Source organism: Sinohyriopsis cumingii, chromosome 11, assembly GCF_028554795.1.
Source record: "Sinohyriopsis cumingii isolate HCF-2022 chromosome 11, ASM2855479v2, whole genome shotgun sequence".
Taxonomy (NCBI): domain Eukaryota; kingdom Metazoa; phylum Mollusca; class Bivalvia; order Unionida; family Unionidae; genus Sinohyriopsis; species Sinohyriopsis cumingii.
Genome location: NC_142971.1, coordinates 71307169 through 71325755, shown reverse-complemented (window position 1 = coordinate 71325755; position 18587 = coordinate 71307169). Strand labels below are relative to the sequence as shown.

Genomic DNA, 18587 nt, shown 5'->3' with positions numbered 1-18587 from the left:
GGTCGCAAGAAAGTTTCTCCATTTTTAACATTTCGCTTAAGTATTAATTTCAAGTGAATGCATTTCAACGGAATGGTAATCGCCTTTTCAAATGCATACAGGTGTCGGAACGAGCTCTCTAATATATCAATTAACTTGACAGGCAGTAACAGTAAGTCTTTCATCGGTAGAGGGCACCTGCTCAGGTGTTGAATGAAGTGGTAAATGGTCCTTTTATAGGAAATATTTCTATTAATATGACTAATCATGAGATAGTTGTCATATATATATATATATATATATATATATATATATATATATATATATATATATATATATATATATATATAATACATTTTGATGATATTTCGCTGATGTAAGGGTCAAATATTTTGTTTGGGTTTCTAACCAACCTAACAACTTACATTCAAATCTATACCTATAACATGTTTAATCTTACTCCTATCTATTTAACTAACACTAGATTGATTATTTGATGACGTTGGGTATGAATCCAATTATATTCTGCATAAATAGTCATGCTGTAATTGTCTATAACATACCTCACTGCATATAAAATACCTCTGTGACTCTAACATAATTCATTGTCTATAGTATACCTCACTAACTGTAACATACACCATTGCTATTGTCTATAACATACCTCATTGTCTATAACATACCTCATTGTCTATAACATATCTCATTGTCAATGTCTATAACATACCTCTGTGACTAATAATATACATCACTGTCTATAACATACCTCACTGTCATTGTCTATAACATACCTCATTGTATATAACATACCACATTGTCATTGTCTATAACATACCTCATTGTATATAACATACCTCATTATCATTGTCTATAACATACCTCATTGTCTGTAACATACCTCACTGCATTTAAAATACCTCTGTGACTCTAACATAATTCATTGTCTATAGCATATCTCACTGACTATAACATACCTCATTGATTTTAGCATACCTCCCTGACTATAATATACCTCATCGATTCTATGATACCTCACTGACTATGACATACTTATGTGACTAATAATATACCTTATTGTCTGCAACATACCTCATTGACTCTAACATACTTCATTATCTATAACATACCTCACTGACTATAACATACCTCTGTGACTAATAATATACCTCATTGTCTATAACATGCCTCATTGACTATAATATACATCATTGTATATACCTTACCTTATAGTCTATAATATACTTTATTGACTCTAGCATACCTCATTGTCTATATAACATACCTTATTGTCAATAAAATACCTCATTGTCTATAATATACTTCACCAGCTATAACATATCTTATTGTATAGAACGTACCTAATTGCCTATAACATACCTCAGTGACTATAGCATACCTCAGTGACTATAACATACCTCAATGACTATAGCATACCTCATTGACTATAACTAGAGTAAACGTTGCAGTTCCTGTGTTCCCACATTGGTCTGTGGCTCTCAAGACTATCGTATCAGATGCTGTGGGACTCGGTGTTGTCGATAATTTCAATATGTCTGTCAAAAGAGATGAAGACAATGGGAAATATATGTTAAAAAATGATGCTGAAACTGGAATTAGGTTGTCTACCCAGGTCAGAATGCGTAGGCCCAAAACTACTTTAAGCGGCAGATGCATGACTTCGCTTTTCGTTCCGTTTATAATTTGAATCGAACAGAGTAGACTCTCATCTGCCTGACCTATATGAGGCCGTATATTTGAATCTATGATATTCGCAGGTGGGTGCAATATGTGCGTGTACGTTAGTTTGTGTGTGTGTGATATATATATATATATATATATATATATATATATATATATATATATATATATATATATATGTGTGTGTGTGTGTGTGTGTGTGTGTGTGTGTGTGTGTGTATTTGCTTGTGTTGTAATTAATGTATGTAATTCGTATATATAATGTAATCAATGTATGCAATGTAGTTAATGCTTATAATGTAATTAACGTTAATAATGTAATTAATGAGAGAGAGAGAGAGAGAGAGAGAGAGAGAGAGAGTCGTGGTGCCTTTCCGGGATGTTCTTTATTACCAACTTTTTAATCTTTTCAGCACATAACACACATTATTTCATGCGAATATCCTAGACATTATAAAAAAACAGTGGATGAATAGCGTGATGCAAAGACATTATGCCATTTTAATTTTCTTTGTTTTATATGACTGACGTAATTCTAAAATACCGAAATATAGTCCTAATGAAGAATTTTCTCGCGTCACGTTGAAATGCAACGGTAGAAGTAAAATTCGCAATTTAAAGATAAAGCAATTAAGGTCAATAATGCAATTAATGTATATTATTTAATTACTATATATCATGTAATAATTATATATGTAATAATGTATATAATGCAACTAATGTATGTAATGCAATTAACGTATTTAATTTATCTTTTTGTCTGATGATATCACCTTGATGCAACAACGAATTTAACACATTTTGAGTGGCATGATTCCCATCAATGATCCACTCAAAAGAACCCTTCCAATGATCCCCTCTAAAGATCCCCTCCAGTGATCCCCTCTAAAGATCCTTTCCAATGATCCCCTCCAGTGATCCCCTCTAAAGATCCCATCAATGATCCACTCTAAAGAACCCTTCCAATGATCCCCTCTAAAGATCCCCTCCAGTGATCCCCTCTAAAGATCCCATCCAATGATCCCCTCTAAAGATCCCATCCAATGATCCCCTCTACAGATCTCCTCCAATGATCCCCTTTAAAGATCTCATCCAATGATCCCCTCTAAAGATCCCATCCAATGATCCCTTCTAAAGATCCTATCCAATGATCCCCTCTAAAGATCCCCTCCAATGATCCCTTGTAAAGATCCCCTCCAATGATCCCCTCTAAAGATCCTTCCAATGAACCCCTCGAATCTCAATATTGAGGAAACCATTATAACACCAAGTCCTCCTGTGTACCGATTTGCTGTCGGTAGGTGTTCAATACGTTTATTTATGTTTCATAGCAAAATAAATGCCAATTTAATTTCTATACTTGAAAAGTACTGTCTTACAAACTAAAGATATTGATAGAAAACTTGATGCAAGGTTTATGACGTGAATATAAAATAAAATCAAACATACAAGTGTTAGTGTCAAAGGTCATGTACGTTGCACTAGTAGCCACTGATAGCGTTAGACTGCTGACGTCATTATCCTCCACGTCATCAAAGGTTACCGTATAAAGCTGAGAGTTCACAACCCATGCGTTTGTGATGGAAACTGACCGGGGCAAATTGGTGAAGTATGGATTCAAGTCTGTGAAATAAGAGTCAAAAAGAAAATTAGAGGTCAGAAACGGTCATTCGATATATATATATATATATATATATATATATATATATATATATATATATATATATATATATATATATATATATATATATATATATATATATACTACTACTATTACTACTACTACAACTAATAATAATAATTTGTTGTTGTTGAGTTTAATTTATAGTGGCTTGCGCACAATTGTGCATGTGCCACTTTTTTCTGACTGCACCGCAGCCTGCTAGGGAATGGTGCCACCTCCCCGAGGCATTTATAGATTAAATTAACCTTGATAGTTTGGCCTCAATCTGTGGGTCCATAAAGGTCCCTTGGCTGTCATTAGTGGGAAGGAGAGCTCGGGAACGGTCCTGCTTGTTTTACATCGCTGGTTTCTTGTTGCATTTGCCTGGTGTTTCTTGCGATTTTCATTTTTTTTTCGATTTTTTTTCTTTCTTCTTCTTCAAAATGTATAAAAGGGGGGGGGGATGTTCTATGCTGTTTATAGAGGTTCTTAGTAGAAATCATGTATGAAGAGAGATTTTCAAGGTTATTATGGTATTACTAGTCGAGGCGTTTAGGGTGTGTTTCCTACGTTATGTTATTTATAAGTTTTTAGATATTACCTCTTTAAGTTATTTATTAATTAATGGTTTTAGAGATTGAATGTTATTTATACTTTATTTAGCAAGAGACCGGAGTCCTAGCCGATTACACGGTTCGTTAAGGACATCTAGGACCGGAATCATAGCTGGTTACTCGGTTCGTTAAGGACATCTAGGACATCCGATTTTGCGGTTTCCTTAGTTTTTTATAGGTGCTTCGTAAGTGAATTATTTATTAATACTTTATAAAGTTGAATGATATTTTATGGGTTTCATGTGGTGGCTTCTAAATTTATTTAGCTAGTTACTGGGTCTTTTGGTTTTGTGGGGATAGTAATTATATTTTGTTCCTAAGTCCTGTTGAGTCTATGAATTGATTTATATTTTTATACGCTGATTGTTTATTTTTATTAGAGTCCATAAGTAACTATGGGTATATGTTTGGTGATTGTAATTACTTGCCTTACAGCATTAAAACTAATTAAAGATAATGACATATAATAATCATTGTATAATATCATCAAAATAGAACATAATGATATAGCTGGTTGTGGCTAAAGATGGTGTGTGAATGTATTTCTTCCTAGCTGCTTCTCTTCTTTACTTACAAAATACCTGAGTAACGTACAGAAGTATGTACATGCTGGCAGGTTTATTAATTTAAAACTTCTTTTCCACTCAGGTTTGCCACCGGTTTTCTTGTTAACTTTTTGTCAGGAAAACTGACACGTTTTCTACACAGTAAAACATAACATGATTTAGGATACTGCAAAATAAAACCACTTCAAGAGTGAAATATTGCTTTGTATCTTCTAAAAAAAACTGCAGATTTTTATTTTTATTATACAATTTATAAGGAAATCGGATTCAAATTTGCATCACGACGTCGACAAAAGGAAGTTGCGAAATTACAATAATTTTCGGAAAACGACCTTTCACAAATTTCTTGTATAAAAAATGCCTTAGATTGTGTATTTTGTCCAATTAGTGACTTTCAAACGAAAACGAATGAATTATTCTTATTTTCAATCACACATATCTTGCGCTGATTAATACAGAATAAGAAGAAAAAGAAAAATGAACTATGGGCATACAGGTTTGACAAACTTAAATAAGGGCACATACATTTACTATATACGAAAATAGTGTAGTTCAAACAGTGATAGCCATACTGTTGCGATAAAAAAATGGTATCGCCAGTTTGTCGATATAATTTGTCTCTCACTACTGTATTTAAGTATCTAGTTATATGCAAGCTTACTGCTTTCCAGGTACGCTCGGATGGCATACGCTGTGTCGGTCATAATGGTAACCGATCCACTTCCCCAGTTGTAGGTCGCGCCTGCGCTGTAATCTGACATTGATACCTTGCGAAGGCCATCAGGATAGGCAGTAGATCCAGCCACATACCCGACGACGTTAGCAGAGGGACAATACCTTGTTAGCAAAACAACATCGATCGATTAATGGATTATTTAAAAAAGGCAAATCAGCACAGTAAAGACTCTGTAATGTCCAGGTCATAGACATTATATGTAAAGCCAAGAGACAGACTACTGCAATTAGCCTGCCTTCCTCTTGGCGTTACAATCATATACGTCTAAGGTCTCACTGGATAGTTTCGTATTTGACACCTCCCTAATATTTATGGTAGAAGGCGTGAACCTAATTATCATAAGCCTAGCATTTATAAATTCACACAGAATCTAAATCTATAATGTGGTTTAGATTTACCTTGAGCTAGGTTTGAAAATGGGCTTGTTTGTTTTGTGGTTGCCTGTCATAATTAGACTAGCATTGGAGATCAAATGTGTACCTTGGGCTGCAAATGAACAGCCGACTTGGCACACGTATTTATGTATGTCTGCTACGGAGGTAAATACAAAAGATCGAGATGGTTGATGGGTAATGGAAAGTATGATAATTTGTTATAGTACTAGTGAACTTTGCTCATGCTTAAGACACATGCTGATTCTTTTAGCTGCCTTGTCACAGGAAAATATTTTAAATAACCTTTTCTGTCAAAGATGAATGTAATAAAGAGGGGAAGGTGGCAGTGTTACTTGAATTTAAAAGCAACCACATGTGTAAGGTATTAACCTGATTGCTGCAGTCAAAATCTCACATGCATACTTTTTGCAAAAGTTATTCGTATATTTTTATTTGCATCTTCAGTGTAAAAATTATTCTCATCTTTCTGCAATAGGTCATTGTCGGATGAATATTCACTAGATAAACTGTCCAGTGAGACCTAGTATGCTATATCTTAAACGATCTAAGTCAAAGATCCGAAGTGTATCCGAAGTGTATCTAAAGTGGTCATTTCTAAGACCAGGATATTCTAACTGCTTAAATACGACACAGTGATGTGTTAACCGCTGATGAATAAATTGACTACTCAGTTCTAAGACAGGATTATACCAACTGCTCATATCTCAGACCAAAATGTTGTAGTTTCAAGTCTGAGACCAGGATATGCTAACTAATCAATTCTACATCCAGGATGTACTAACTACCCAAGTCTAAATACAGGATATACTAAATACTCAAGTCTAAATCCAGGATATACTAACTACTCAAGTCTAAATCTATGATATGCTAACTAATCAAGTCTAAATCCATGATATGCTAACTAATCAAGTCTAAATCCAGGATATGCTAACTAATCAAGTCTAAATCCAGGATATGCTAACTAACTAATCAAGTCTAAATCCATGATATGCTAACTAATCAAGTCTAAATCCATGATATGCTAACTAATCAAGTCTAAATCCAGGATATGCTAACTAACTAATCAAGTCTAAATCCATGATATGCTAACTAATCAAGTCTAAATCCATGATATGCTAACTAATCAAGTCTAAATCCAGGATATGCTAACTAATCAAGTCTAAATCCATGATATGCTAACTAATCAAGTCTAAATCCAGGATATGCTAACTAACTAATCAAGTCTAAATCCATGATATGCTAACTAATCAAGTCTAAATCCATGATATGCTAACTAATCAAGTCTAAATCCAGGATATGCTAACTAATCAAGTCTAAATCCATGATATGCTAACTACTCAAGTCTAAATCTATGATATGCTAACTAATCAAGTTTAAATCCAGGATATATTAACTACTCACGTCTGAGACCAGGATATGCTAACATGTCAAGACTCAGTCCAGAGATGAAAATTCATTAATCAGAGCAAGACAATATTTGTCAAGCTATTATTCGGAACAATCTCATCATTCACCTTCCCCACCAACCGATAATAAAATGTCCAAGTTTTAAATGACGGGCCATATTAAGGCATGCCTAAATAATCATACAACTGGCAAATTGAGAAAAGGTTGTGGCAAAACATGAAAATGTTTGATAAGTACCCAGACTTGCGTCATACGTGTGTGTGTGTGTGTGTGTGTGTGTGTGTGTGTGTGTGTTTGTGTGTGTGGTACAGTTACCGACCAAGATAATTACCTTTAAGAATTATTCTTTTATTAGGGGCACAATGAACTATAATGTAATTTGTCAAACATGTGTGTGTATTATACACTTGCCAACCGAAATAACCTCCACCATCCGTTATGCTTATTCTTTTATTTTTTTAACTGGGTAGGGCGTCACAATAAACTACATTATGAATCATCATAGATGTGTGTGTGTGTGTGTGTGTGTGTGTGTGTGTGTGTGTGTTGTACACTTACCAACCAAGATAATCATCAGCTCTGACGGTTATTCTCTCATTAGGGGGAACAGTAAACACGACTTTGTTGTTTATCATGGAACCTGGAATTTATAATGTTTGTGTTGAGACTTATTCCATAAAGTTTAGAAATGCTTCACTTTGGTATGTAAAATATGCACGTACTCAGATTTATAATGTTATCCAATTCAGATTTTTTTGCGTGCGTCAAATACTTAGTCGCCTCTAACATCATATAGAATCCAACAGTGAGCACAAATGCAGACAATGATTGCATTTGACCTTGACCTTGCATTGAAGGCACTGCACAGAAACATCAACGGATGTCCCCGTTTGGGGTGTGGAAATGGCTTACCAATGGATTTCCCACTGAATTCAGCCTCATTGAACAATATGCATGTGTTACGACTCTATGGTCTTAAAACAAGTATTAGAAAGTGTGAGAAACACCAAGCTGTATAAAATTCAACAAATAATTTATTTCCCTTAGACTACAAAGTGAAAATGTAAAAAACGATCTTACGGTATTGAGAATTAAATCCCAAATAATATTAGAATTACAGACAGAAGTCCTACTTAAAAAGTTCTGAATAAACTTTAGTGGAAATTAAAACTAAATCCAAAGCTGAAAGTGTGCGGTGGTTAGTGTAGTGCTGATATACCAACAATCTTTTGTTGGATCACAATAATATATTCCAGGAATATATCTTTATTAGAAATGTCAGTATATTTCTAAGAACGTTATTTGTGAAGAACACTTGGCATTTCCAGAGAAGAATCGCTAAAATTAAATAATTTGAATTGTTTTAAAAAATCAGCCCAAATAAATGTCTGGACACAACAATACTACAACTGATTCTGCTCAGATCTTACAGCACGAATAAATAATTTCTAGATAAACAAAATTATATATTTCTCTACTTGGCTTGAAGGTACAATTAGCATTGTCTAACACGAAAAAAGAATATATTATCTAATGGAACATAACCGTATGGAAGCTTCTTAATGTGTACAAAGTAAACTCTTATCTATAATTAGAACATGAAATGTGGTAAAATACAATATACTCGACTCAGAAAAAAAATAATGATGTCAAATTGTGGATTACAAGAGAAAAGAACCAACAATCTTGACAAACTTCTTTGGCGTTGGAATTTTTTTCTATAAACTTCGCACATTGTCACCCGCCATTTTGAGATTTTTTTGTTTCCGTCCGTCCGTCCGACCGTCGTTTCCGCTCTTTAATACTAAAGACGTTTGTAATTAATGAACGCATATATGGTTTACGTATGCAAGATCATTAAAATGAGCGTTAAGCGTTCCACACTGCGGGTTATATCCTTCATCATTAAAATGCGCGTTAGGCGTATCACACTGTGGGTTATATCCTTCATCATTAAAATGCGCGTTAAGCGTTCCACACTGTGGGTTATATCCTTCATCATTAAAGTGCGCGTTAAGCGTACCACACTGTGGGTTATATCCTTCATCATTAAAATACGCGTTAAGAGTACCACATTGTGGGTTATATACTTCATCATCAAAATGCGCGTTAAGCGTACCACACTACTGGTTATATCCTTCATCATTAAAATACGCGTTAAGAGTACCACACTGTGGGTTATATCCTTCATCATTAAAATGCGCGTTAAGCGTTCCACACTGTGGGTTATATACTTCATCTTTAAAATACGCGTTAAGAGTACCACACTGTGGGTTATATCCTTCATCATTAAAATGCGCGTTAAGCGTGCCACACTGTGGGTTATATCCTTCATCATTAAACTGCGCGTTAAGCATACCACACTGTGGGTTATATCCTAAAGGTCAAAGTCACGGCTCAGAAGTTTCACTTTTTTTCCATTACACTTTCCTTTCCGCTCCATCTGAGATGAAGGGATGAAATTGGCCATAACGATTAATGCATCACTAAAACGCTCATCACATATGACATTAACAGTACTATGGCTGAGGTCAAGGTCACGGTCCTATATTTTAAGCTTCAGTCACAGTCTCACTTCTGCTTTCTAACTTAAAACTTGTTTAAATTAATTGATGACATCTGGTATAATTATACATTGTCACCACAAAGATTATATCACTGCACATTTGAGATCAAGTTCAAGGTCACATGATAATATTTGTAGGTTTCTTTTTGTATGCCTTATGTACTAAAAGTTTTTTTCAAGTACATGGATGAAGAATGGTACAGTCATACTTCTCATGTTGATGGCATCTCAGGTATGATGGTCAGAATTTTGTCTTGTAGGTAAACACCACTGATCAATATTGTTACCTCTTTCCTGGACATGTCCTCTAATGCACCTTGAGATATGCTTTTGCACCTTGGCTACTTTCGACGTAGAGGGAAACTTCAAGGCTCTTTCGTAAAGGTTATAATCAGATGTTACTCTTTTGAACTTTTATGAAATCGCCATGGTAGGCGGGAACAAAATATCAAATTGCTTGTTTATTCTACTCTTAAATAAATGTCACCTTTCGCACCATCATATGCAAATAAAAATAGATAAATTGCCTATGTCAAAAACTGTCTACACAGTTATTGAGGTATAGTAATTTCTCAAGATGTAAGCATTGATAACTTTGGAAATAACTACAACTGATCTCAAACCTGTCTTCAACGTGTACATTATGTGAATCGATTTGTCTGTCGAATGGGCATATAGAAACAAAAATAAGAAGGCAAAAATATACTTCTGTGAATTTTGTACGATATTTGAATGTGATGAAAATATGAGTCATGACGCAGAGTTTATTATGCCGACAACGAGACATAATCTTGAAATGAAGTTCTAATTTCTATGATATTGACATTTTTATATACTTATCAATTATCGGATAATTCATTAAAATCATCGTAAGTAAATATAAAAAACAGAGGAAATTGTTTTCTTACGACTTTATGGTCATAAGCTAAGTAACAGAAATAAGCAAGACCAGCTAGTTTTGTAAAACATAACAAATAATTTAACTGTCACAGTTATAATTGAAAATGTGAGAGGAACGTACAGTATTATAATCCTGAATACATTCCATTAAAGTACAAAAGAATTAAAAAAAAGTTCTGTTTGAATTTCAGAATTCTGCGACGAATCGTGACGTTATTAAAATGGCGATGTCCAGAACTCCTTTGAATAATTTACAATAGTTCCAGAATACGTTATGGTCCAGTGAGCACTTTCTATTTCCACTGAATAATCCTGCCAAATGTTTTTCCTCTCGAATAATATAAAAATACAACATAATTATATCTGCAGACTTAACGTTACAACAAGAATACAAGAAATAGGAATAAGAAAACTGTCCATTCTGAGCTACTTATATTTGGCTAAAACATACATATTATCACTACTACCTACACTCGTAAAAGAAATCACGTGAGTTAAACCATCCAATGGGAATCAACTTAATTCTTCTAATATATCATCTGACCTACCTGTCCAAAGGGAAAAAGATAAACATATTAACTAACAATTATATTTTTGTTGCTGTCAAGACGTACGTAAACATTTATTTATAGATCCTATGCAATTTTGAGTTCGATAATATCTTAAAATAGAAACCATGCGCGTACGCCTAATCCAACAACAGATAATGAAAACAATTTATAGTCACGAATACAAATTAAAAAATCATTTAGCAAGAGTTACAAAAACACATAGCTATGCATAACAGTTTATCATTTCAACATTCTGAGTACGAACCTCATCCTTAGCATGAACAGATTTGCGTATAATCGGTACAGTTTGTATTTAGTATTCCCCGTATATAATCGGTACAGTTTGTATATAGTATTCCCCGTATATAATCGGTACAGTTTGTATTTAGTATTCCCCGTATATAATCGGTACAGTTTGTATTTAGTATTCCCCGTATATAATCGGTACAGTTTATATTTTGTATTCGCTGTGTATAATATGTACAGTTTGTACTGTGTGTAATCGGTACAGTGTTTATTTTGGATTCACTGTGTATAATCGGTATAGTGTGTACTTTGGATTCGCTGTGTATAATCGGTGCAATGTGTACTTTGGATTCTCTGTGTTCACTGTATATAATCGGTTTAGTGTGTACTGAATATTCACTGTGTATAATCGGTAGTGTGTACTGAATATTCATATTATATAATCGGTACAGTGTTTACTTTTGATTCACTGTGTATAATCGGTACAGTGTGAACTGAATATTCACTGTGTATAATCGGTACAATGCGTACTGAATATTGGCTGTGTATACTCGCTACAGTGTGTACTGAATATTTGCTGCGTACAATCGGTACACTGTATAGTTAATATTCGCTGTGGATACTCGATTTAATTTGAACTGAACATTCGCATTGTACAAGCGTTAGTGTGTACTGTTTATACGCTGTGTGTACTGATTATTTGCTGTGTACAGTTGCGCCCACTGAATTGTTTTCTGGGCGGGGATGGGGTGAGCAAACATGTTGTAATTAGCTATTCACTTTTACGGATTTAGGCCAAAACGAGCAGTTAAGATGTTTGCCACATTATGGTTTCTTTACATATATGATGCAAAAATAACCACGCCACTCCCTAACTACTTTTAGCTTTCATAAAGCAATACGTGTTGGAGATGAAAATGATTATAGCGAAAACAAATTAAAACATTTAACAACTTCTTTTGCAATCAAAACTCTGGAAAGTTGCTATTTATAGCATAACGTAAGTATTGTAATGTTACAATTCAATTTAATCCAAATGTTTGCTACGGATAACATGGCATAAATCATTGGAAGACGCTAATTACGTCATACTGTAGTATTCCTATAGGATAACACATTCTTCATACGATACTACCTGAACTCTTCTTGTACTAATTTGACCGATAAGCTTGTAGTACAGTAAATAAATATAGGCTAGGAAGTGTAGGTGTAAGAACATATATGAGCGAGAGAGAGAGAGAGAGAGAGAGAGGAGGGAAAGGAATTAAATTAGAATACATCTTTCTTGAAACAGATATATTTGTCTTTTTTAATGGGACACCAAAGCAGTTTCAGAGGGGATATCGACACTGATGGATTTCAACATTTCTTTGTTATATATTTCACTAAAGGTCAAACAGAGGCGTAGCTATGATATTTTGCGCCCGGGGACGAACTATAAAATTGGCGCCCCAGCCCCCTCCCCGTTTAATCACATTTTTGAATATTACCCTTGTTTACTTATTATAATGTAACGTTGTAAGCCTCATTTTGGCGCCCCTGTACCTTGGCGCCCGGGGACATATGTACCCCCCTGCCCCCCCCCCCCCCAGATACGCCTCTAAGGTCAAACCAAACTAATCGTAAAACTTAATCAAAGAAGCGTTCAGCATTATCGTCTTTTCAGATCAATGTCAACTTTTCCAGGAAATGTAGAGTAAAAGAGATTGGTAAACTATACCTGTAACTTTAAAGGCGTTTTCCCCTACAAGAAGGTAAGAGGACGGGTTCTGTCTTCTCCAAACCTGGAACTGAATATATCCTGCGCTTTTGGGGTAAATTTCCCAATTCTTCACAGTACCGCACGTGCAGGATGATGCTGGAATCATGTAGTGTGCTGCTTCCATTATGTAGCCATAACCTATAATTCATCATCTTATTAAGACAACGCTTGTTGATATCAATATTTATTTTATAAGACAAGTAAAAGACAAAGCTCACATAAATGCAGCATACAGCATCAATATACCAGGAATGCAAAAAACATAGGTGTGTAGAATACTGTAATCCATACACACACACACACACACACACACACACACACACATATATATATATATATATATATATATATATATATATATATATATATATATATATATATATATATATATATATATATATATATACAAATAATGCTATCATACCAGTTAAAGAATTTTTTATTCGTACTTCCCGAAGTTTCAAACCCAGGTCTGCGGGTACACAGAATATATGATCAACTAGATATTTGTGCGTGTATATCTCTCTCTATTATAAATATATATATATATATATATATATATATATATATATATATATATATATATATATATATATATATATATATATATATATATATATATATATATATATATATATCTGTCTCTGTGTGTGTATGTGAATGCGTGCGTGCGTATGTGTGTGTGAGTGTTTGCCTGTGTGTGTATGCATGTGTGTGTATTTGTGTGTGTGTGTATGTGCGTGTGTGTGTGAGTGTTTGTCTCTATGTGTGTGTGTGTGTGTGTGTGTGTGTACATATGTGCCTTTGTGATGTGATTATTTAAACCAATAAGCAGACAGATGAATGAAACGATGCATTCAATATTGGAATAACAGATTGTAAGATCAATTGACTCACATGACAAAAGTACTACGCCTTAAAATAACTCCTAAATGTGACGTCTTGAAAGCGCATGCGTCTAAACGTACAGTGTACTAAAGCAGATATTTCTATAATAGACATATAAACCCATATTTTAATAAAATAAATCGCCTGTATTCTACAATTCAATCTCAGATGGAAAAAAAAATATAATTCTATATTTATACTTATAATTCAACATTGCTATAAAATGGGCATCGCATATTATGTAAATAAACTAATCAGGGCCGGATAGAGGCCTTCCAGGGCCCTAAACACTGAAAATATTATCGTGCCCCTCCCCCTACAAAATGTGAAATTAAAAAAACACAATATTTAAAGCTAAAAATTAGAAAATACTCGCACATGCAGATCGGAATGGTCACATATAATTTATTCAATGTTATAATCAACAGTAAATTTGAAAACATTTCTGGAGCCCCTGTTGGGCTGGTGCCCTAAGCACATGCTTTGAGTGATTAATGGATGGGTAATCCGGCGCTGAAAGTAACAATGCTATTAAAAAAGATCATTCTATATTATACATATAAACTCATATATGGAACAAAATATATCATTACGTAGTATGTAAAAACATATAGTATTTGGGTTATTCTTCTAATAACTCTTTAAGTGCCAGAATAGTCTGCTGATTTACTATGTCCTCAAATTGTAATAATTTCAAATTGTAATAATTCTTACATGAGGTAGAGGTAAAACCATTGACAACGCTGGCACGAATTGTGATATTTAGTTCTGTTTTAGAACACACTAACCTGAGGACGAATCAGCTGATGAACCTAGACTGTGAACGTCCCCATATCCAACAGCGGTTGCAGCAGTGCAAGCTGCAATAAAAGAAATATATATAGTTATTGGAATATAACGTTTTCTGCACACTTCATTATTGAGTACAAACCAATACTATTATTGATGTTTAGGGGGATACTATATATTTCTGAATACATTCATTGCTAAAGACTACAAGGCTCTTTTAAAATGGAAATAATTTAAAATCAAATATTTCGCAAAGCCTCAAAAATTGGTACCAACAAAAACAAATACGATCATTATTTCTGAATTGTATATTCAATATGTGTGGTTTTTTAATTCTGTTTTTCTTTATTTGTTTCCCAGTCGTTTAGAAGGAAAAAGATGTCTCCGTGTTCCTTTTTTATTTTTGTTTCGTTTTTCTTTAAAATATGGAGCCCTTAATTGAATAACCCAATTGATATTTCAAAAAGTGATTTTTGTTTTGTTGTTGACAACTACGAATGTAAAATCCATTTAACTTCTTCATTTGAATGGTTTATCCCCAAACCGCAGCAAAGAAGATACCCAAGCAATTTTCACTCAAAGTAATTGATTCACACATGTTCATTTAAAAAACACGTACTGGTATTCATAATAAGAGATTACCATTAATAAGCAATTTAATCTGGTATTTATAATGAGATTCTTGTTAATAGATAACTCATACTGGTATTTATATATGAGACTTTTGTTAATAAATAACTCATATTGGTATTTATATATGAGATTTTTGTTAATAAATAACTCATACTTATATATGCGATTCCCGTTAATAAATAACTCATACTGGTATTTATATATGAGATTTTTGTTAATAAACAACTTATACTGGTATTTATATATGAGATTTTTGTTAATAAATAACTCATATTGGTATTTATATATGAGATTTTTGTTAATAAACAACTCATACTGGTATTTATATATGAGATTTTTGTTAATAAATAACTCATATTGGTATTTATATATGAGATTTTTGTTAATAAACAACTCATATTGATATTTATATATGAGGTTTTTGTTAATAAATAACTCATACTGGTATTTATATATGAGATTTTTGTTAATAAATAACTCATACTGGTATTTATATATGCGATTCCCTTTAATAAATAACTCATACTGGTATTTATACATGCGATTCCCGTTAATAAATAACTCATACTGCTATTCATAAATGGTTTTGGATTTTATTACGTATGGTAATATTCTTGTATGTTACATGTTACATATGAAAACAGTAACAGTACACTTACCTTGTAGACTTGGTGAAGGTAAAATACTAAATATAATGAGGTAAATAAACATTCTATCCCAGAATTTTCCAAACACAACTATTTCAGTCTCTATTGATCATATACACTTATCGGTGGCCATTTTGGATCCCGACCTGAAAAGCTGTATGTACACCCTTGTATACTAGATATGATCTTGCCTTGCGCATCGAATTTCGTATTTTCAGTTCATATAACGGAGACCTCATTATAAAACCAAAGAGAAGATTTTACATGGAACATTAAACGCAGAGAATGACACTGTCGCTTTGTTACAGAAACATAAACAAATATAATGGTTAAGGGTTTATATATGTGTGTATGTGTGTGTGTGTGTGTGTGTGAGAGAGAGAGAGAGACAGACAGACGGACAGAAAGCAGTCATTTTATAGAAACTTTATGTCTGATTTTAATAGAATTTATTTCCAAACCAGGGTTAGATAATTCGAAGAAGTTGTCTATCCAGTTTTTAAAATGTGTTGTTTAGCACGTAAAGCTACATACTGAGCGTAATAATTGACTTAATTGGATCGGAGAGAATGTTAAGCACCTTCTTTTGGGGTATATTCGAGGGCATAACACCTTAATCGAACATTCAAGAGCCAAATGGGTTCATTGCAAGAATGTCGATTTTTTCTTTTTCTGAGATTTGTCACAAGCCAGTATGTAAACTGTCATAAGCAAAGATCGACAACTGTGTCGTCATTTTGTCACAAGCCAGAATGTAAATTGTCATAAGCAAAGACCTACAATTGCGTTATCATTTTATGTGTTGTGCTCTTTGTAATACAAAGATTTTGGTGAGTGGGATAAACCACACTGAAACAATACTAACAGATATCAGTCTTTGAACCAGTTTACTGCCCCAAAAATGTATACCAAATTCTTTTTTGTCCAAAGGCATCATATAACACTGTTTAACTTAAACATATACGTTTGTGTTTTCAAGGATGACGTATGAAACATGGTAATCTGATTTTATTTATATCCAAGTTCGTTTACCGTCAATTATTACAAGATCAGACAGAATTTCGTTGGTTTCACGTATGTATTTGTTTAACTCAAGCTGTACTCGAAATTCGCGTGCCGTTCGATTACGATTTTGCTTTACTTTTGCCGTGTCAGGGCCAGTCTCACATAAGATGCAAATGAGAACACGGCAGGGTGGATACGGGGATGCTGATTTGGACGATAGTGGGCGAATATCTTATTTTGTCTTCAGAAGGGCAAGGAGTAGGTGATAATTTTTAAAGAAGTTCATAAAATCAATTCGTGCATGTCTAACTTCTTTTTAGCATCAGTTCGTTAAAATTTACTTGCCGAAGTTTTATATCAACTTTGTGGGAAAGTTCGTATTATTTTGTCGTTTGTTCTTTGCTCTTGTTGTTGTCGCTGCTGTTATTGTTTTGTTTATATTTTTTTGGTAGCTCTGTTGTTTTATTTGTCGGCAGATGATGCTAAAATGCTTTTCCTTGGATTTCTAATCATACAAGAATAAAGAATTTGCCGGTTTGTTGTACACAAACATTTGTTGAAGCAGTCGAGAGTCATTTCCTTCGATTTCGAGTTTTCTGTCGTGCTGCAGCAGGCTTTTGTGCATGCCAGTCCGTGTGTGTGATTATGATACAACCATCATTCAAGTCTCATGAAAGTTCAGAACTCCAAGGCCATACAGCTGTACCCGGACACGTGGCATTGTATTTCACTTCCTTAAGTCTTAAAGTTGTGCTATGTTATCAAATTCAATTGCTTGTCAAATGGCGGATAAAACGATATTTTGATTCTCGGACTTCTATTCTGTGTTAACCTGAAATTCGATTTTCAGATTCCAATAAGTATTTTCCTCACATGCTTTAAGCATGCACAAAGACAAACTTAAGTATATCCGATCGAGCACTTTGTTCAACAATTTATATTTAAAGTCACATAATCCCATATTTACGAACACCTCTATCCCATTTTCATTGGTATAATGTCTGCCAGGCAAGCTAATTTTATTGACACCATTATGTAATAAATTACATGAAAACAGTTACATTCGAAAAAGATTTACTAGTATTGAAATTAACATCTTCACTGGTCAGAAGTCTGCATCTACCGAGAAAGTTTATATACAGTATATATACCTTCACTGTTTTCGGTAAAATACTAAAGTAATTAACACATTTGTCTTATTTATGAAAAATATGTCAATTTGCTTATAATAATCTCTAACTGTTTGTTATTTTTTATTTGGAATATTATAGTGAATCGTAAGTTGGGATGGCTGGTTTTTTGTGTGCATGTTCATAAATTTCAAGATCAAATACTTTATCTTGCTGTTTTGCAATATGTATATGCCTTGCCTTGGATTTGCATGACAATGGCACTTTTTTGGTAGTGACTCGACGATATTTTCTTTCAATTTTATGAATTCGCTTTCTTAGTTTGAATATGTATTGATGAAAGTATTTTGCATATGCTATTTATAAAGATATGCAGACCTTTGCATAATTTTAAGTTAAGGGCCGTGTTTTA

General features: G+C 33.6%; 1 protein-coding gene across 1 annotated transcript; it reads right to left on the bottom strand.

The window, feature by feature from the left end:
• Window positions 1-1395: 1395 nt before the first annotated feature.
• Window positions 1396-16185, bottom strand: LOC149788693 (uncharacterized). Its single transcript, XM_089973540.1, has 7 exons — window positions 16053-16185; window positions 14760-14831; window positions 13042-13221; window positions 7617-7698; window positions 5182-5357; window positions 3127-3300; window positions 1396-1532 (listed from the first exon to the last, which is right to left on the bottom strand). The coding sequence occupies exons 1-7, from the start codon at window positions 16102-16104 to the stop codon at window positions 1396-1398; spliced, it is 873 nt and encodes a 290-aa protein (XP_089829666.1). The 5' UTR covers window positions 16105-16185.
• Window positions 16186-18587: the final 2402 nt, after the last annotated feature.